This window comes from Odocoileus virginianus, chromosome 17 (assembly GCF_023699985.2).
Source record: "Odocoileus virginianus isolate 20LAN1187 ecotype Illinois chromosome 17, Ovbor_1.2, whole genome shotgun sequence".
Lineage (NCBI taxonomy): Eukaryota > Metazoa > Chordata > Mammalia > Artiodactyla > Cervidae > Odocoileus > Odocoileus virginianus.
The window spans coordinates 20,916,779-20,939,144 of record NC_069690.1 but is presented as its reverse complement, the minus strand read 5'-3'; the positions used below and the strand labels follow the sequence as shown (position 1 = coordinate 20,939,144).

The following is a 22,366-nucleotide window of genomic DNA, read 5'->3' as shown; positions in this document are numbered from 1 at the left end:
AAAGTTCAGAACAATATGGGAAAAATGCTTCCAAAGAGATTAAATATTGAAATGATTAAAAAAATCACCATATGATCCAGCCATTCCACACCTGGGTATGTACTGTAAGGAAATGAAAGCAGGGACTATATTTGTATGTCAGTGCTCATTATGGCATTTTTCATGGCCAGGAACACATGAGTGGATAAACAAAATGTGATATGTACATGTGATGGAATATTATTCAGTCATGAAAAAGGAATGAAGTTTTTGAACAGGAATGCAAATCCAAGATAATCATGTCAGAATTCAACAAAAAAGGACAAAGCACCATGATCCAGTAGGTATTTAAGGAGGGTTAAATACTTAAAACAAAACAACAATAAGCTAATCATCAAATGGAAAAACCATATGCTCATACCTGAAGAAGATGGAAAGGGGACTTCCTTGGTGGCCCAGTGAAAGGGGGCTCTGCACTCCCAATGCAGGGAGCTCGGGTTCAACCCCTGGTCAGGGAACTAGGTCCCACATGCACAACTGAGAGTTTCCATGCCGCAACTAAAGATTCTGTGTGCCACAACTACGACTGGGTACAACCAAATAAGCACATAAATATTTAAAAAGAAGAAGGGAATGCATATAATAAAATTCAACATCTCTTTTTCTGGCAACCAGGGTTAGTGAACCAAGGTCATGAGGATAGGTCCTTAACACAAAATTTGGAAACGAGAGACTGGCACATTCAGTGTCACCTGTAGAGAAGGACCTTTGTTTTGTTCACTGTATTATCCCCAGCCCCTGGAACAGAGCCCACCACAGAGAAAGCACTAACTTTCTGTATAAGTGAATGAACAAGTATACGAACTACAGTCACTATCACTAAAATCAAGAACAAACTGCCTATCATTCCTACTTACTGAACACTGAAATACTATTAAAAGCATTTCTAAAAATGTTTAAATCTCAGGATCTCTTTATACTCTTATCAAGTATATTACTAAGAATCCCAAAGATTTTGTTTATGTGGGTTACAGCTATGGATACATACCACACTGGAAACTAAAACTGAGAAATTAAAAAAACATTTATTAATCCCTTTAAAAATAATAATAATAAGCCCATTACATGTTAATATAAATAACATGCTTTTAAGAAAAATAACTATTTCCTCAAGACAAATTTGAGAGGGTGGCACTATTTCTATACCTCTGCAAATATCTTTGGTATACACTTTAACAGACACCAGTTGAACTCTCATATATGCTTCTATATTGAATCTGTTCTGATGTGTTGTTTTAGTTGAAAAATATGAAAATCTGGCTTCATACAGATTGGCAGTTAAAAAAGAAAGCAGTATTTTAATATCCTTTTCAGGTACTCGTGGATAATCCTTTTTGAAACTACAGCAAAATTTGAAAAGCTGTAGACTCTTTTTTTAAACTGAAGTATAGCTGGTTTACAATATTGTGTTAATTTCAAGCATCTATAACTGACTCAGACATTTTATAGATTATACTCCACAAAACATTAGTTATATTCCCTGAGCTGTACACTACCCTTATAGCTTACTTGTTTTACACAAAGTAGTTTGTTCCTCTTAATTCCTTATTCCTATTTTGCCCCTGGGAAGATCCCCTGGAGGAGGGCATGGCAACCCACTTCAGTATTCTTGCCTAGAGAATCCCATGGACAGAAGAACTTGGCAGCCTACAGTCCATGGGGTCGCAAAGAGTCGGACACAACTGAAGCGACTTAGTACACACACATTGTTTCGTTTCCCCTTCCCTCTGTCCCCACTGTATCTGTGGGGAGATATGGTAACCACTATATCTGTAGGCATGTTTCTGTTTTGTTATACTCGTCCATTTATTTTTTAGACTCCACATATAAGTGATAAAATGCAGTACTTGTCTTCCTCTGTCTATTTCACTAAATATAATATCCTCTGGGTCCATCCATGATGTTGCAAATGACAAATTTGTCATTCTCTTTTTCATGGCTGAGTAGCATTCCGTGTGTGTGGTGGGTGTGTGTGTGGTGTGTGTGTGTACGTACACTTCACATCTTCTTTATCCATTCATCTATGGATCGATATCTTAGGTAGCTTTCATATCTTGGCTATGTAAATAATGCCATGAACACTGAGGTACATGTTATCTTTTTCAATTAGTGTTCTCTTTGGATACATTGCCAGTTTTGTATGGTAAATCTAAGTTTTTTGAGGAAAAGTGGTAGATTCTTAAAGATTGGTTGCAGTATGGAATCTGAAATCTTACTACTGAACTTCTGATACTAAACTACATTAAAAGCCACTGGTTAGTTGTGCTTTTGCCCAGGATGCAGAAAGCTGGAAAGAGTGTTGCCCTTAAATTAATAATGAGAAAAAAAATAGAGCAAAATCAAAACTTCTCTGAACCCAGCAGAGAACTGAAGGCAAAAGTCTCCTGAAATCAAGAAGAGATGGGGACACCCCAGTGGCTAAGAATCCAGGCTCCCAATGCAGGGGGCCTGGGTTTGATCCATGGTCAGGAAGTAGATCCCACATGCTGCAACTAAAGATTTGCATGCCCCAATGAAGACAGAAGATCTCGTGTGTTGCAACTAAGATTTGGAGCAGCCACATAAATAAATTAAAAAAAAAAAGAAGTTTCTTACAATTAAAGCTGTACAAAACTGGAACAAATGGTCCTGCAAAATAAGAAAATAGTGAGCTGCCCATCACTGCAAGTATCCAAGCAGAAGCAGGATAATGAAATGTCAGAGATGTCATAGAAAGGATTCCTGAACTGGGTGGGAGGTGGTTCTACAATGATCTTATATGCTTCTTCCAAATCAAAGTTTGAGTGAGCAGAGCTGAAGATGGCAATAATTTTCTTCCCCTCCCAAACCTTAGTCTTGCTTTGGTGCAATAGTTACATTATAGACAAGCTCCACACAAGAGACTGAAGGAAGTCCTGGGACTGATCCTCTCTTGATGATTCTTAGTGAGCTGACTAGGAACTGATCAAGGTCTGGCTAGTCTTGAAGTTTCACACGCAAACTTTTTCTTCTTCTAACCCACTCCTCTAGTCACCTCTCTTTCTACCTCTGTTCAAGCTGTCCATTTCAATTCTTGGGAAGTTGTATAAGTTAATTTTCAAAGCATACTGGCTCATGTGCTTACTGTGTTGACTCATCTCATCCACAAAGTTTCAAACATGTGGGTATTTAATTAAACCTTTTGCCTAATGATTTCAACAGATAAAAATTGGGAGAATTCTGAGCTGTATTAGCTTCGTATGAGCACATTCTGGTTAGAAAAGGTCATGGACTAGACCACTTCAAGTCCGCCCACCTAGGAGGTGGTCGACATGGAAGGCTCTCCCACATGCGCAGCAGAGTGCTAACCAGGAGGTAGGCGTTTCAGAAATGTCAGGAGACTAAAGAAACTGCCTTGCTGTGTCTTCAATTGCCAAATCGCTTCCTCTCCACAAATAATTTTGGAGTCAGAAACACTGATTTCCAGAAGGACCTTTTCTGCAAAAGATATCTTTGAAGACACCATGAATGTGAAGTCAACACTTTCCTCCTATTTACACAGATGACAAAGCATAGCTGTAATGGGTGCACACAATCAAGAGGAAATGAATGAAAGGAAAACTTCCTTTTGTCCACATTTCTGCTCTCCCCTTCTGAGTGTTCCCTCGAAACTTCGGAAACAAGTTTTCTGAGGGCAGACTTTCCTCTGTTCCAGAGAAGAGGGAACCGAGGACTCCTGACCTATAAAGCCCAATGTTTTGGAACATCTGTAATTCTCCTGAGTCCATGCCAGTCAGATGGAGCCTCTCTTCAGCAAACCACTGGCCAGTGGGGCTGGACACTAAGGCTTTTTCACCCCTACGAGTTGACAAGGATAGGACTCAAAGCTCTTTGGAAAAAAAAAAAAAGTCTCTCCTTCAGCTTGCATTACAAACTGTTGGAAAACACAGATGGAGGGGATGACAGGAAAAGCAATTACTTCTCCTGGGCTTCCTTTCTGTCTGGATTCTAAGGAGACGAACACGAAATTCCATCACAGATTGAAATGCTATCTAAACATTCTTGAAAATGTGGTGCTGCTCTCTGAAATATGACCTGCCTTGCTGCAGCAACCTATTAATAAGTGAAGGTGGAGAGGGCTGACTCTCCTCCAGGCCATCTACCTCAGGGCCTGACTCTTCAAGACCGCCTGTTTGTCATCACAGGTTAAAACATAAATAACTAAAAGGGACAATATCTACTCAGCATGACCCAGCAAAAACTCCTGATGAATGATTCACTTTATTTTCACACTCTTAAAACTGTAAATACCTGAGAATCTCTGAAGTATTTTAGGATTTCTAGTGAGCCTTTCTAAATATAGGCGGAAACACGCTAAACAGCAGTGCTATTATTTTAAATGGTAGATAGCCGGGACTAGTCGAGCACCAGTCAAGCTTTAAATGTCTTTAAAGGGACACACACACTGGTCCCAGTGATGTTTTCTGGTAGAGGGCTTTTGTTTATTTACAAATACTAGATAATCTTCCACAGACCAAATATTTAATACAGTTGAATAAAATATTATGGCAGGTGGACTTTGCATGCTGAGAAATGCCAAGATGAGAAAGATACTGTTCTGGTTTCAAGGAGCTTACACACTAGCCAAAGGGACAAGATGTGTTCACTGTAAGTCAGAAAAGCAGGGGCCAGGGTCTGTGGGAGTTTGAGGGCAGAAAGACTCTACCTCTAACTGATGGCTGCTGGGATCGACTTTCTCATCTATGAAATGAGAAGAGTGGACCAGATGAGTTTCAAGTCCCCTCTGGACTTGGATTTCTAATATTCTGATTCCTTTGGTATATCAGTTGAGCAGAACAAAAATTTCATAAAAGAAGTAGTATCTGAGCTGGGAAAGATTTCAGAATGGAGCTACTGGGAGAAAAAAAGGAGAACGTGCCTTTTAGGCAAAAAGAAGAAAAGAACATAAGCCCTGGTGGCTCAGGAGGTAAAGAATCTGCCTACGATGCAGGAGACCAGGGTTTGATCCCTGGGTCGGCAAGATCCCCTAGAGAAAGGAATGGCAACCCACTCTAGTACCCTTGCCTGGAAAATTCCACGGACGGAGGAGCCTGGAGGGCTACAGTCCATGGGGTCGCAAAGAGTCAGACAAGACCGAGTGGCTAACATTTACCCACACTTACTTACTTACTCAAGCATAAAGCGTGGGACATGCTTGGAGAGTACGAGGCTTTCAGTGTGGACAGATCACAGCAGGAGACAAAACACGACCAGAACTAAATCAGAAAGTGAAAGAGCAGGATGCAGGCTCAGAGATACCCGCCACCCAGCAGGAAGACAGGGACACCTCCGTCCTCTCATTTCAGTGCGCCTCCCGGCCTGGCCCTGGTGAGCTGTGCTACCAGGCACGGCTTCTGCTCTAAGGGATGCTGAGTGACAGCTCATGGCTGCTCTGGGCAGCCCATCTCTGCCAGTAGTGGGATGAGTCTGCAAGCTTCCTGCTGTATACGGGACAGATCAGTAAGAAAGTGCTCTGTAAGCAGGCAGATCAATATTCTGGTCAGTTGGTTGTGGGGTCTTGAAGAAATCAGAGGATATAATGAACATGGAGGAATATGTTACTTACTTGCCTGCCATCCTGTCCCACATTTGTTTGACCTCTTACAACAGTTCGAATGTTGTCATCCAGTCTCCTAGCAAAAAAGTGTTAAAGGACATAGATCATTAAAATAATCTCAATTCCAGGTTGACCAAAAGAAAACACTAGGAACTTTTCCTCAGTTTCTACAGACTGCAGCTACTTATTCAGAAAAAAACCAAAGAAGTTTGGATGATCCAAAGAAGACTAAAGCCCTGGACCCCAGTGAGGGGGCAGCAAAAGTAGTGTAAGAAGCCAAACCCAGCACAGACTGATGAGTCATCTTTGTTCTTTTTTCTTAAAGGTTATTTTTATTTAATGTTCAGAGCTGGTCAAAGCGACCAATATAACTTGTAATACTTTTCATGGAGTAAACCAGAAATGACAAAGTTGCTGAAACTTTATGGGAACAAGCCAGAGAATTCAAGTTATCCCACACAAAAACCTTCCTCAGTAACACCCTTAAAAGATATAAGGAGCAAGGTGATACATGAAATCCGTGCTTCGCTGCCTGGGCCTTGACCACAGGAGGCAGATCTGCAGCCTCCACTTCCTCTTTCTCCTACAGCTGAAAGAGGCCATTTAATGGTACTCAACCAGAAAAATTTATATCAGTCAGTTTAATCCTTCATTTGAAGAAGCCATTAGGAAAAAAAAAAAAAAGTTCAGTGGGAGAAGCTGAAAATAACTGGCTCATAAGTGATTTTTAGATCACTGGGGAATTTTCATTTTCTGTGCAAACCCTGGACAACTTAGTGGTCTCTACTAGAACTGTTAGAGTTAAAGTCAGCCCAAACAGTAAACAGGCTTCTTTGCACTTTTTTAGGTACTCAACTGAACAAAATATTAATGGCAGAGGTCTTTACCTGAAAACCCAAGGTTGTCTGGGAAAAAAAAATCATCGCTTGGATTCAAAATGAAGGTTTCTCCTCATCAAAAGTTAAACAGCAACAACAAAAACTATTTAAAGTTATGACATCAACCATTACAGTAATAATCACAAAGAACAAACTTTGAATATCTACCATGTGTCAAAACTGGAAATTTAGACATGGATAAACCAGAATAAGACTATCTGGCCAGGAAGGGACATTTGCTGACCACCCTAGACATCCTGGATTAATCACAATGTGTAATAATCAGCCACCACTCACACCAATCAGCATATCTGACCACGCTGTTAGCTGATAAGTGGCGAATGGATAAAAATATAAGTCCATCTTCATTTCTAAGCCTTGGGAAAATTTAAAAAGGGTAGGTCTGCTAGGGAAATAGAGCCATTAAAAATACAGCAATGCTTTTGCCTCCTTTTATAATCAACTGTTCTAAATGGCCTGTTACAGATTCCTTCTTTTAAAAAATAAATAATTGAAGATGATCAAAGAATTGAGCTCTCTGCCACAAGGCTCATATGGAAACCCAGATAAAAGAACTATTCTTTTAAAAATTACCATCTTACAGAGAACCTGAGATTTCAGTGTTCTCACAGGTAAGGGTGATCACTATTAATAATCACATGGTGTTGGGCTTCCCTGGTGGCTCAGTGGTAAAGAATTCTCCTGCCAATGCAGGAGACATGGGTTCAGTCCCTGAAATGGGAAGATCCCACATGCCGAGGAGCAACTAAGCCTGTGAGCCGCAACTACTGAGCCTGGCTCCAGAGCCCAGGAGCCGCGACCACTGAGCCCATGTACCACACCCACTGAAGCCCGAAGGCCCCAGACCTCACGCCCCGCAACAAGCCGCTGCAGTGAGAAGCCTGCGCACCACAACTAGAGAGCAGCCCCCACTTGCCACAACTGAAGAAGAGCCCAGGCGGCAACAAAGACCCAGCAGGTCCATTAATAAATAAAGTGGGAAAAAAAATAATCACATGACGTTACTTACCTTATTTTCAGTCTGATTTTGTTCACGACTTCATCAATGTTTGCCAGAGACTATAACAGAGAAGGAAAAGTGCCAGCTATTATTTCACTTCCTGGAATTCCTCTTTCACAAAGAAATGACGAACTATTTAAATGGTTATTTTATATATATATATATATATATATATAATGGCTATTTATGACATCTCAAAGAAACTAATCATACAGTACAATACAATTTTTACTTAAAAGAAAAAAAAGTATAGAGAATTCCCTAGTGGTCCAGTGGTTAGGGCTCAGAACTTCCACTGCCGGGGTCCAGGTTCAATCCCTGGTTGGGGAATTAAGAGATCCCAAACTGCGTGGTGTGGCAGGGGTAGACGGGGAAGTATAACAATAGTTGACAACAACTGCAAAATCCATCCTGGAATCTATCTTTTGCTAATAATATTTACTGGAAAACAGCCATGTCCATTCATTTACATATTATCTACAGCAGCCTCTGAGCTGCAAAGACAGAGCTGAGTAGTAGCTCCAACTAAGACTGAAAAATCCACAAAGCCTAAAATTACTATCTAGCCCTTTATAGGAAATTTGCTGATCCCTGCTATAAAGGGACACGACAAATTCATTCACCAAAATCCTCAGGACCACAACAATGAATGAATGATTACAACACACAACATAGATCAATCCTATAACGTCATGTTGTGTGAGCACACATACACACACCAAACACAAGAGTGTATATTGTATTTCATTATGTAGTTCAGAAGAAGTGAGTGAAACTGTTCTGCACTAGAAGCCAGGACAGTGGTTAACTGTGGGGGAGGCAGTGACAGGGAGGGACAAGAAGGAGTTATGAGAAGAGATTTTATGAATGTTTTATTTCTTGGTCTGGGTGGTGGTTATCTGACTTTGTGCATTTGGTGAAAATTCATCAAGTTGTACACTTACAATCTGTGTATTCCTCCACATTATGTTCTATGTCAACAAATAAATTTTTTTTCCCTAAGTGTCTCGGTCCATTAGAAAAAAGTCTGGAAGAATAAATACTAGTAGTTGGACTCGATACTAATAACTGCTGCTGCTGCTAAGTTGCTTCAGTCGTGTCCGACTCTGGGCAACCCCACAGATGGCAGCCCACCAGGCTCCCCCGTCCCTGGGGTTCTCCAGGCAAGAACACTGGAGTGGGTTGCCATTTCCTTCTCTAATGCATGAAAGTGAAAAGTGAAAGTGAAGTCGCTCAGTCGTGTCTTACTCTTCGAGACCCCATGGACCCCAGCCCACCAGGCTCCTCCGTCCATTGGATCCTCCAGGCAAGAGTATTGGAGTGGGGTTGCCAGTTCCCTCTCCTACTAATAACTATAACCTATGAAATCACTTGCAGTAGCTGTAATTTATGAAAAAGAGGGGTTTGAACTTTTTCTTCTTTTTGCCTATGGGTATTTTCTAATTGCTGTATACTGACAATGTACTGCAATTATAATAAAGCTATTTCTATGTCTAAGACAATCACAGTAAAATCAAACGGATAAGAATCAATTTAGTGAGCTGAAAACATAAAGAAAGGGTGCCCCCTAGTGAAGTAGAGGCAGTACAATTTTATAGCACCATTTTAACTGAAGTTTCAGAATGTAGCTTTGTGAGTCCTCTTTCTCCTCCAATAGATATTTTACCTCAGAAGGAATTGGGGGTGATGCAGGAACTGCGCTTATAAACTGCCACCAGCAACCTGTGCTGGGAGGAGGAAGCAGGAGCCTGCCGGGTGCAGGTCTAGCAAGAGAACCACGTTACATAAAGCAAGATGAAATCCTGCCATTGACCACAGGACGGACGGACCTTGAGAGTATTATCCTAAGTGAAGTAAGTCAGACAAACACAAATACCATATGATTTCACTCATGTGTGAAATACGAGGAACAAATAACAACAAAAACAAACATAAATGAACAAGCCAAATGAAAACAAACAGGCAGATACAGAGAACAGAGTGGTGGTTACCAGAGAGGGAAGGGCAGCAAAATGGGTAAAAGGGATCAACAGTCTGGTGACAGGAGCCAAGCTTGTGGTGGTGAGCGTGCTGAAGGGCACAGGGAAGTAGAAATACAATGCTGCAGATGTGAAATTTACAGAGTGTGATAAACCAATGTCACCTCAATAAAAGAAAAAAACTTTGAAAAAATGATAAAATGAATATATTACTATTACGCAGTAAGTATTTTCTTTGGGAAAAAGAGAGAGAGAAACCAAGTCACAGGTCTTTGAGGTATCAGATAGGACCATTCATATCTGATCTACTGTTCTGACAAAGCCAACAGTGACTTAGAACTTTCAGAAATCCAAGAAGAGACTGAGGTAAAGATGAATCTCAAAAAAGAGAAGTTATTTTATTTTTTTAATATTTTGATAGAATTGTGGGTTTTTTTGTCATATCCTTCAGAATAAAAATGTTCAATAAATATACACAGTGGGATTATGGACTGCAATGAACAGAAAGCTTTTTTTCATTTTTGCCAGGTCTCACTTTTTTTAATTTTTTAAATTATGAACATATGACAACACATTTACAGGAGATTTGGAAAATACAGAACAAAGTTACATACAGTTCTACTATATATTACAATTATTTTTTAAGCAGATAAATTAAGATTTTTATTTTTTTTCATTTATTTTTATTAGTTGGAGGCTAATTACTTTACAATATTGTAGTGGGTTTTGTCATACATTGACATGAATCAGCCATGGAGTTACATGTATCCCCCATCCCGATCCCCCTCCCACCTCCCTCTCTACCCAATTCCTCTGAGTCTGCCCAGTGCACCAGGCCCAAGCACTTGTCTCATGTATTCAACCTGGGCTGGTGATCTGTTTCACTATAGGTAATATACATGTTTCGATGCTGTTAAATTAAGATTTTTAGTTAAGAGTTTCAATATCAAACTCTCAAAAATTAATAGAATGAATATACAGAGAAGCAGAAGTATACAGCAGACCTGAAAAGCACTATGAACCAATTCAATATAATTAAGATTTATACCATCTTCACACAACAGCAGGATACAAATTCTATTCAAGTTCCCACAGACTATAAACTAGGAGACATCAGAACATATACAGGGACACAAGACCAGGTGCAAAAATTTCATGGTCTTACATTATTGCAATCATACAGAGTCTGTTCAAAGAGAAGTTATTTTAACTGAAGAATCCACTGCCATCTGTTATTTCAAAACCGGACTAGGGACAAATCATCACTGTGGAAACAGGAGCTCAGTCACTGGAGGAGCTGGCATGACTCTGCCCCTGCCAACCTGCTGAAAGGATACAGGGTAAACTGTTTAACCTCACTGAGTTTCTGTTTCCTCAGGTGCAAAATGGGCAAAACAGTTCCTGCCTTCCGAATCTCTGATAGAACTCATTCCTTTAGGAAAAAAAAAAACTGGGGAGCATTTAAAATATTAACATTTGGGGACTCTGTGAGAAGGGGAGCCATGAATTCTCTGTACTATTCTTACACCTTTTCTAAAAATGGGAAGTTATATCAAATATTTAAAATTGTAACCTATTTAAAGTTGGTAAAACACATACATAACCCAGAATTCAAACAGCAGAAGATAAAGAAGATAAATAGTGAAAAGTAAGGCTTCCTCTACCCCTGCCTGCCTTCCATTCTCCTCCTCTGAAGCAATGCCTCTGAGTGAGTTTTTGTTGCACCTTCTCAGAAATGATCTAGGTATTAAAAGCATATAGTAACCTACCAGCTCTTCTGTATCTAAGGCACACTGTCCCACACCATGCTTTTTTCATTTAACAATTTAACTAGGAGGCCTTTCCACATCAGTTAATATTAATTTTTGGTGGTACAGTAACCATTTCTTAAATGTAATACTCTCTAGACATCAAGGTCTTGCTTAAGCCATAATAATCTAAAAAGTACTCAAAATATTTACACCTTCAGATGACCTACTGCATTTAATTTAAAAGAGCAAAAAACCTGGCAATGACCTAAATGGCCATCAATAGGAAAGTTAAGTAAATAAGCTACATTTACTCAAAGAACTCTTACACCAAAACTAAAGATGATGAGCAGGGAGGTTTTGAGACAACAAAGCCTCTTCTTAATGATAACATGCTAACAAGGGGGAAACATTTAAAAATACTGAGTACCCCATGAATACAGCAAGAAACAAACCAGTAAGAAATCTCCTAAATTATAACACTTGCTTGCATGTTAAGTGGACCCATGGAAGATAATTACTTTATCTTCCAGATTTTCTCTAGGGAAGAACAAGGGAAAGGATGCTAACATTCAATGTGGATGTTAGGCAATGCTCTTCCAGATGTTTTCCAGAAGTTACTTCCATTAATCCTCTCAACTAGATTGGTTTTCTCTTTAATGTAAAGAATGAGCTCTGAGGACTTCCCTGGCGGTCCTGTAGTTAAGACTCTGTGTGCTTCCAATGCAGGGGTCGAGGGTTTGATCCCTAATCAGGGAACTAAGATTCCACATGCCTCTCGGCATAGTCCTCCCCACAAAAAAAAAAAAGGGCTCTGAGTGGATGGATGGTTTGTCCAAGGCCAGAGATACAAGATTCAGCACAGCTGGATATTGTTGGGGTCTGTCTGCCTCCTGGGTCTCCGCTCTTTATTACTCTACCAGGCGACCGCTAATACGATGGCTCTTGACCTACTTTGTGTACACCCCAACACACCTGACGGATGTGTCACAATCTGCGCCATCAGTTTGGGGCCTTGAGTCTCACTGTGGCAGTTGTTCTCACCGGGGTTGAAGGCCTCTCCTGGAACTGGGAAAACATCCCATAGGAATCCAGACTGGCAACCCAGGGTGAAGGGGATAACATCTCGCGTCTGAGAAACACCCATCTAGTTCAGCTGTGATGTGGCTTTAATTATATCATTTAAAAATGTTTAAATTATTGAAAAGTATTTCCTGATTCTAATGGCGATTCTTGCCAATTACAGAAAATACATAATATCCGCCTGTGCCCCCAATTGAGTACAATCACCATTAGCATTTTGGTCTGCTGCCCTCTACTGTTCCTTCTCTGTAAATAGAAGAGCTTAAAAAAAAAAAAAGAAACAGGGATGATAAGCAATTTGGCATCTTATTTTTTCTCACTTAATGACACAGATGCAGAGCATTTGGGGAGCCATTAGAAATTATTTAACAACAGCTCCCTATGGGGCTTCCCTGGTGGCTTGGGAATCTGCCTGCCAATGCAGGAGACACAGGTTCAAACCCTGATCCAGGAAGATCCCACAAGCAGCAGAGCCACTAAGGGCGTGCGCCACAGCTATCAAGCTTGTGCTCTAGAGCCTGGGTGCCACAGCTATGAGTCCACACTGCAAACACGGAAGCCTGTGCATCCGAGAGCCTCGGCTCCACAACAAACAGAAGCCACCACACTGAGAAGCCTGCGCACCGCAGCTGAAGAAGGGCCCCCACTCTTTGCAACTAGAGAAAAGCCTGCGTAGCAACGAAGATACAGCACAGCCAAAAAATAAATAATTTTGAAAAAGCCACAGCTCCCTACGGCTCTTTTTCTCAAAGTTTATATTGTGAGTGAAAGTTGCTCAGTCATGTCCAATTCTTTGCGACCCCATAGACTATACAGTCCATGGAATTCTCCAGGCCGTAATACAGGAGTGGGTAGCCGTTCCTTTCTCCAGGGGATCTTCCCAACCCAGAGACTGAACCCAGGTCTCCCACATTGCAGGCGGATTCTTTACCAGCTAATCCACAAGGGAAGCCCCCTAATTATATTAGTCTTTAATAAATGTTATCCAGATTCCCCTCATCAAACCTCTAATGGAAACATGAGAAATGATCATCTTTAGTTTTCTACTAGGAGACTAGGAACATTTTCTAGATCATCACCAAACCTGGCTATGTGTCAGAACCTACCCAGGGAGCCCCGGTAAATACAGAAACCTGCGCTCTTCCGACCTGGACCTGGTGAGTTAGAAACATCCAGGATCTGTTCCAGTCCATCCTCCTGCCTTGAGGTAACCCCAGACCCACAAGCAGCTGCCATTCAAGACAAACATGTATACACCCTCCACCTTAGAGTGTCACTAAATTTATTCTTGATATATTGACATCTACTTTAAATAGTCTAAACTCATAATTCACAAGTATTTACTACATGTCCATGAGATATATAGATGGATTTTGCCCAAGATCTAGCAATAGTTGAAAGAAATGATAAATCATGCTATTATATTCTATTATCTTTCAATTAAGGTTCATGGGAATTTGGGTTGGAAAACGGTGAAAATCTGGGGTTGGGGAAATAAAGGTACCCCTGTGTCATAAATTTTCTGAATTGTAAAGAAACTTTACAAGAAATTGTAAAGAAACTTTAGACAAGACATATAACTGAATCTGCGGAATGACTAATGTCTTATGTGTCTTCAGTGGTTTAAAAACCCACAAGCACTTATCAGGAAGAGGGGAGAACCTGATGGTTCCCTATATACATAATTTTCAAATCTAACAATTTGCTTTGGTAAGTCAGCTGTCTTGATAGGTTGGGGTAAATTTAATATCTCTGTAGCTTAAACTATCTTTATACCTCAGTTCAGTTCAGTCACTCAGTCGTGTCAGACTCTTCACGACCCCATGAATCACAGCACGCCAGGCCTCCCTGTCCATCACCAACTCCCGGAGTTTACTCAAACTCATGTCCATCGAGTTGGTGATTCCATCCAGCCATCTCATCCTCTGTCGTCCCCTTCTCCTCCTGCCCCCAACCCCTCCCAGCATCAGGGTCTTTTCCAATAAGTCAACTCTTCGCATGAGGTGGCCAAAGTACTGGAGCTTCAGCTTCAGCATCAGTCCTTCCAATGAACACCCAGGACTTATCTCCTTCAGGATGGATTGGTTGGATCTCCTTGCAGTCCAAGGGACTCTCAAGAGTCCACCACAGTTCAAAAGCATCAATTCTTTGGCGCTCAGCTTTCTTCACAGTCCAACTCTCATATCCATACATGACCACTGGAAAAACCATAGCCTTGACCAGACAGACCTTTGTTGGCAAAGTAATGTCTCTGCTTTTTAATATGCTATTTAGGTTGGTTATAACTTTCCTTCCAAGGAGTAAGCATCTTTTAATTTCATGGCTGCAATCACCATCTGCAGTGATTTTGGAGCCCAAAAAAATAAAAGCCTGACACTGCTTCCCCATCTATTTCCCATGAAGTGATGGGACCAGATGCCATGATATTAGTTTTCTGAATGTTGAGCTTTAAGCCAACTTTTTCACTCTCCTCTTTCACTTTCATCAAGAGGTTTCTTAGTTCGTCTTCACTTTCTGCCACAAGGGTGGTGTCATCTGCATATCTGAAGTTATTGATATTTCTCCCAGCAATCTTGATTCCAGCTTGTGCTTCTTCCAGCCTAGCATTTCTCATGATGTACTCTGCATATAAGTTAAATAAGCAGGGTGACAATATACAGCCTTGATGAACTCCTTTTCCTATTTGGAACCAGTCTGTTGTTCCATGTCAAGTTCGAACTGTTGCTTCCTGACCTGCATATAGGTTTCTCAAGAGGTGGGTCAGGTGGTCTGGTATTCCCATCTCTTTCAGAATTTTCCACAGTTTATTGTGATCCACACAGTCAAAGGCTTTGGCATAGTCAATAAAGCAGAAATAGATGTTTTTCTGGAACTCTTGCTTTTTCAATGATCCAGCAGATGTTGGCAATTTGATCTCTGCCTTTTCTAAAATCAGCTTGAGCATATGGAAGTTCACGGTTCATGTATTGCTGAAGCCTGGCTTCAGCAATTTTGAGCATTACTTTACTAGCATGTGAGATGATAGCAACTGTGCAGTAGTTTGAGCATTCCTTGGCATTGCCTTTCTTTGGGATTGGAATGAAAACTGAACTTTTCCAGTCCTGTGGACATTGCTGAGTTTTCCAAATTATACCTACTTGATTCCAAATTTCCATCTCCAGCTAATTCCTAGAATTCCTCTTTCATGAGAAAATTATGAACTCTAGGGAATTCCCTGATGGTCCAGTGGTTGGAACTTGGTACTTTCACTGCTGGGGCCCAGGGAACTAAGATCCCACAAGCCACATAGCGCAGCTCCCCTCTGCTGCCAACCCCTCCAAAAAAGAGCTCTAAAGGCTGCTTTAGAAATCTCAAAAAGGACAATCACACAGTATGATACCATTTTTTCCAACTTTATTTTAAAAATTAGCATGTTCATCAGAAAAAGTATGGAAAGATCTATGCCAAAATACTAACAGTTATGGGGATTATGAGCTTCAGACTCAAATATCCAACTATGTATTTCTACCTGGATGGCCCAAATATGTCCAAAACTGAGTTCACCTTAACACACTACTCCTATCCTACTCACCACTACAACTGTCAGTGGTATAAGTAAGGCTCTTCCTCCTTACTCACAACACAGGATAAAGGTGCCAACACCCAACTACAGTCTGGTGGGCTGGAAATCAAAGTTCTGAAATTTACATCTTGAAACAGGAATAAAAGTAGCTTTCTAACTCCAAGCTTATCCTACACACCTCACTCCCATTTTCTCCTATTACATCTGAAAAATCCTTTCTACTTCCCGATTTACTACAGAAAATCTGGGGGAGCAGGGAACGAGATGGACTCTTTCAACCTAAGGGTACAATTTCTAATATGCTCGCTACATGGAGAATTCCACTGACACAACAACAGTATTTGGTATTAGCTAACCGCCTCCCAAAACTGGTTATGAAAGAGTCTGACTTGAATTTAACTCTTATTTGTTTATCAAGGTCCCTTAGGTTATATAGTGTAACAAACTAATCATTAATACTCAGAATGTTCCAGAAGCCATTTCAAGGGAATGTAGCACTTACTTGTTCTGTTGGGAACAGGGTGTTGATATACTCCACAGCATTGAAATCTGCTCGATCTAGAGGATCCTGGCTTGGAAATACCTACATAAAGAGAGAGAATTAAAAAATCACCATCATCTTCCTGTCCTGCTTTATGTATTCTTTCCTTCCTATTGGTTGGTAAGTTCTTTGAAAGCAAAGACTGTATCTTTTTTTCATTTTGCAAGGTTCAACAACCAATGCTCAGTAAAATATCTGGTAAAGTATATCTATAATTTTCACCAACATCTGTAGTTTTAACATCTTGGTAAAACTAATAGAATGTGCAACAGTAGGAAGTATTCAGACAGCCGCAAAATCCCAAGGACAAGGTAAAATAAGCGAGTATTATACACCAGCAGATTAAGCCAGTTGATGACATGGTTGTATTAAGGGAATCTTGATAATGGACTAATGCATCATGTCTCAACGATGTCTCAGCAGTAGAATTCACTATGCACCGAAGCAATTTTTATCCTTCGGACAGTGTTAGGAAATGGAGCTCTGGCATTCAGGAACTGTCCATCTCTTTTATAGGAGAAAGAATACCTCTGTATTCAGAGAAATATAGATAACTCCCTTAAAACATTGCAATCTGAAGAACATGTAACACGGTGGATTATAAAAACAGTCAAGTAATCCCTGGGCACTGGATTTCACTAGCTCAAGGCAGTTATTCTGGGAAGTGAATTTTTTTTTACATGTCTGCTTATTGGACAAATCTATGCTAGAATTCAATCACACTAAGAAAAGGGGGCGGGGGGGGGGGGTCTAAAACCCTCATCTAACAACGGGCTGCATTATTCATTTCTTCTGTTGGAGGCCTGTAGGTCCAAAACAAATGAGATGTATTTCTCTTTCTGGCTGATGGAGGTGGGTGGGGAGCAGTGTGGCTTGAACACCCAAACCTGTTTGCCCTGGCATTCCCAGGATGTATCAAATGTGCTTTGTGTGAGTAATCCAACCACTCCAAGAAAAACACATATCCAAGAGGTAAGTGGGACAACACAAACAAATTACAACCATAGTATTAATGCTCAATAAGTATTAACTATAAGTAACAGAAGTAGTAATGTTTTACTTTAAAAAAGTTCCCGTGATCATAAACTATGGCACACCCCTTCTTTTCTTAAATCCGCTACACCAACTCCTTTAAGGGAGATTTTTCTCCCTTTATCGGGAGAAAAGGGTCTAAATTGCCTTTTTTTTTTAAAGATTTATTTTTGGTTGTTGTTGCTATGCATGGGCTTTCTCGAGTTGTGGTGAGCTGGGGCTATTCTTCGTGGCAGTGTGAGGGCTTCTCATTGCAGTGGCTTCTCTTCTTGCAGAACATGGGCTCCAGATACTGGGTTTCAGTAGCTGCAGTGCATGGGTTCAGTAGTTGTGGTGCAGAGGCTTAGTTGCCTGAGGAATATTCTTTAACCTAATCACCAGCAGAAATTTTCAACCATTTAAGAATGGTAAAGGAGGTCTCTCTCTCTCTATTTTAGCCGTTTCCCCTCTGCTTTGCGATATGGTTCAAAAGCAGAGGTTACTCACCTCCCCTCAATTCTGAGTCAGTCACATGGGGCTAGACGGAGAATCCGGGAACATCGGGACACCAACCTGATGAATGAACAGCCCCACAACCCCTAAACCGGAGGTTGCTACCCACGAGGTCCCTTCTAGGTGCATCGTTTCAGGAGGCACAGCTCCTTTGCCCAAACCCACCAGAACGCCCCACCCTCCAAAGTCAATCAAGGCCGAGGAAGACCTCTCTCCCTTTTCTAGATTGAGAAACCCATTCTCACCACCAACTCCCCTCAAAACCTTTCCTTGCCCTTGGCGCCTAGCTCCCACGTCTCAGTCCGAAGACATCTTCCTCGCCGTCCCACCCCCAGAGCTGCCCCAGTCTCCGCACTCTCCTCCCCTCGGGGGGCGGAACGCTCACCTGCTCGATGGCGAGCTGCACGTCGGGCGTGAGCTGCAGCACGGCTTCCAGCTCTTCTACGAACTCCAGTTCCTCCTCCTCCATCATCCTGCCGCCCAGCCCCCTCCCGACGCCCACCCGGACCCAGAGCCGCACCTCCTGAGGCCACTCACGCCGGAGGACAGAAACGCTCCAGCTGCAGCGATCCGGCGAGTCTGGGCTCTGTCAGCCAATCGGGCACTTCCGGGAAGCAGAGCACTTCCGGAATCCGAGGCACTCTGGGATAGCGGAGGACTGACCTCTGGTCGCCTGGAGGAGGCATTCCTAGCGCCTCCCGAGAGTCTCCCCGAGCAGCCCTGTAGTTCGGCGGCCCCTACCTCTCCTTAAGATGATGGGGACCCGCTTCGCCTCTCAGAAGGCGCCCCCATACTCGGGCCCTGGCGCTGGGAAAGGCCGGGCAGGACCACCCGCTCCTCCCCGATTGAGGGTGCGCCCCGGCAGCGTCGCGATCGAATGACATTAACCCTCTCGGGCCTCGAGGCGGACGATCCATCTGCTCTCAGGGGCCCCTTGCTCAGTGGCACCAGGTGTCCCCCCAGCCATCGGGGTAGAAATGACCCCAGCTGGTAAGTGGCGATGTTGCCAAGGACAATTTGTAGGATGGAACAGCGTCCACTTGGTATTAGTCCCCCGTGTGCCAAGCCTCTGGGCAGTTTTCAAGGTGTGTCTGCAGCTTCCTTCTTGAAGGGGACAGGAGAGGAGAGTCAACGATTAGGCAGTGACCCACCCTGGGGAAATACTGACTTTCTGGGACTCTTGAATATCTAGAGTCTAAGTCACAGTCCACGAATGATGAGCTGTGTAATCTTGAACAAATTACTCCATCGACCCGGCCTACCCGGCAAGGAGGTGGAGAGAGAGAAATATTAAAAGCACTATGCAAATTTAAGCTAGTAACCTAGTAACACAGGTTAGTAAGAGGGTGTCCAGCCCTCTGCACCGCAGAGGAAAAAGGAAAGTCACCCTGTGGAACCACTTTTCCTCCAGCCACAATGATATCATGGCAGCCAAAGGGAGAGTTGTTTTACCTGTTAAACATTGTGAAACCAAGATGGCCCCAATGCGAAACCAGAGTCCCTGGCCCCAGTGAGCTTTTTTCAATAATCAAAATTGTAGTAAAGGAAGACATAAACATATAAATCAGTTATATGCTAGAATATTATTGACTCAAAATCATGGTTTTGAAATTTAATGACATGGGAAAACACTGATAATATCAGAAAGCAAAAATACACAGCATGAACCCAGTTTGTGTGTGTATTTTGTGTCTATAAAAATGATAATACTCCTTTTCTGCAGGCGATTCAACGTATTCTTTGCAGATTTTCCCAAATTGTCTGTGAACCTGTAACACTTTTATAAATCAGAAGTATATTTTTTAAAAGAAAATGATAATTATATCTATCTCTTGGATGTTTTTCATTTTTTATATACAGTAAGAAATATATATATATATATATAAAGTCCATCCATTTAGTTTAGAATGCCATGAGTTTTAATGAATGCATATCATCATGTACCCACCATCATAATCAAATCCAAAACAGTTCCATCACCACCACCCCACCCCATCCCACATTCTCTCATGCCCCACCTACTCCCCTGGCAACCACTGGCCAGATTTCTGTCCCTATAGTTTAACTTTTGCAGAATGTCATATAAATGGAATCATACAATATGTCACCTTTTGAGTCTGTTTCTTTCACACTAACATGATGCATTTCCATTTCATCCACATTGTTGCATGTGTCGGTAGTTTATTTCTTCTTGCTGAGTGGTAATCCAGTCTCTGATACACCACAGTTTCTTTATTCTCTGGTTGAAAGACACTGGGGTTGTTCCTAATTTGGGGCGATTATGAATAAAGCAGGATTTTGCATGAATATAAGTTTTCATTTCACTTGGGTAAATAACCTAGAAGTGGTATTGCTGGGTTGCATAGTAAGCCTGTATTTTTAACTTTATAAGAAACTGGCCAGCTGTTTTCCTAAGTGGGCTGTTATCATTTTTGCATTCCTACCAGCAATGGATGAGAGTTCTGGTTGCTCATAGAGCTTATTTTTAATGATGATTGTAATAACTCACATTTCCTAGTCCTTACTATTTGCCAGGCACCATGATAAGTGTGCTACTGCTATGTAACCGCTAAGTCATGCCTGACCTTTTGAGACTCCATGGACTGTAGCCCACCAGGCTCTTCTGTCCATGGGATTTCCCAGGGAAGACTACTGGAGTGGGTTGCCATTTCCTTCTCCAGGGGGTCTTCCCAACCCAGGGATCAAACCCATGTCTCCTGCTTGGTAGAGGGATTCTTTAACACTGACTCACCTGGAAAGCCCATGCCATGTATATATAATACATCATCTTTTAATCTACATGGCAGTTCAGAGGTTGGTAGTTATTATCTGCAATTCACAAAAGAGAAAGTGGGGATGTAGTTAAAAACTAACAAAAAATGTGCCCTAGGTCCCATAATTCTTCCTGCCATTCATTCAGTGAACTTATTGAAAGAGTGAATGAATGTTCCTGCTGGCAATAGGCACTAGGCCAGTTACTGAAAATCTAGCCGTCAACAAAATAAACCAAATACCTGCCTCCATGGAACTGTTTCCAGGTATCACAATCAAGAATTGTAATAGTTACATGCAAGACAAGCAAAGCATATGGTGAAAGACGATGGAGTGCTCTGATTGGATTTGAGGATCAGGAGAGGCTTCTCTGAAGAAGACTTTTAAGCTGAAGCAAAGGGTGGAGCTGTGAATAGGAGATGACAGATAAAAGGAAGAGTGTATGCAAAAGCCAGAGGATGAAGCACTTGGCCAGGGTAGGGGACTTTGACAGCCATGCGGAGAATGGAACAGGAAGAGGCCAAAGAGATGGGCAATGCCAGACAGCGGAGACTCGTGATGGTCATTTGAGGAGTGGAAAGCCTTTGAAGGATTCTAAGCAGAAGAGTGACAGGACCAGCTTCACCAGGCCTGTCATCAGCCCTGGCCCCCATTATTTTTGTTTTCTCTGCTCTGGGCAGCCCACATTGTTGGGGAGAGTTGGGGAACCACGGTGACCATCTCCAGTACTAAGTCATGCTGTCCAATTCCACTGATTGTCCTTTTACAATTCCATTGTCAACCCTCAATTGCATTCCCCCTGCGACCCAAGCCCTTTCTTACGCTGAAGCTCCCAACCTCATTACCTTCCTTCTTCCTCTTTGCAGATAAGATACTGATAATGAACATAAGTTTGCATTTTAAGAGAGTTACACAGTACGAAAGTCTAGGAAGACAAAGAGCAGAGAGATAGATGGACATTAGATGAAGAAAAATGCATTCCCTGGTGATCCAGTGGTTAAGAATCCACCTTCCAATGCAGGGGACGTCAGCTTTCTCTAGTTCTCTTGTTGTGGAGCACAGGTTCAGTAGCAGCACAGGATGAACCGACTGGGAACAGGCTCAGTAGTTGCTGCACATGGGCTTAGTTGCCCTGCGGCATGTGGACCCTTAACTTCCAACAAGGGATCGAACCTGTGTCCCCTACCCTTGGCAAGGAAGACTCAAGGTAGCCAAAATTAAAACAAAAAAAGAAAAAAAAATTTAAAAATTTAAAAAAAAAGAAAAGAAAAGAAAAAAATAAAACAAAGTAGTAACAGGCTAGACTGTTTATGATAAGCAAACGAGAGAAATATCTTTAATAGAAGGAGGAAGCCTGGAAAGACAAATTATAAACTCTTTAATAAAATATGGGCGTGTACAGATATGAAAAATTTGGCTATGAAAATAAGGAACATGTGGTGTTCTCACAAATGAACTGGGCTTATAAAAAAACAAAACAATTTCCTATAATGGAATAGGGTATGTAGCTGATGACAAAGTTATCACAGAAACATCTTTTCTACCTTGAAAGTTCACTAAATGAATAAATTCAACCTCTAATACTTAAAAAAAAAAAGCACAAAACCAACCTCGGAGACCCTACCCTTCAATCAGCAATGGGAA

General features: G+C 41.6%; 1 protein-coding gene across 1 annotated transcript in view; it reads right to left on the bottom strand.

Moving 5' to 3' along the window:
• Positions 1 to 18,462, bottom strand: part of VPS53 (VPS53 subunit of GARP complex) — a 123,463-nt gene extending 105,001 nt beyond the window's left edge. Inside the window, exons 1-4 of the mRNA XM_020915440.2 lie at positions 18,336 to 18,462; positions 16,388 to 16,468; positions 7,523 to 7,572; positions 5,624 to 5,690 (exon numbers count right to left, since the gene is read on the bottom strand). Of these exons, the coding sequence (XP_020771099.1) occupies positions 5,624 to 5,690; positions 7,523 to 7,572; positions 16,388 to 16,468; positions 18,336 to 18,422 (285 nt within the window). The 5' untranslated portion in view covers positions 18,423 to 18,462. The remainder of the gene's footprint in view (positions 1 to 5,623; positions 5,691 to 7,522; positions 7,573 to 16,387; positions 16,469 to 18,335) is intronic.
• Positions 18,463 to 22,366: the final 3,904 nt, after the last annotated feature.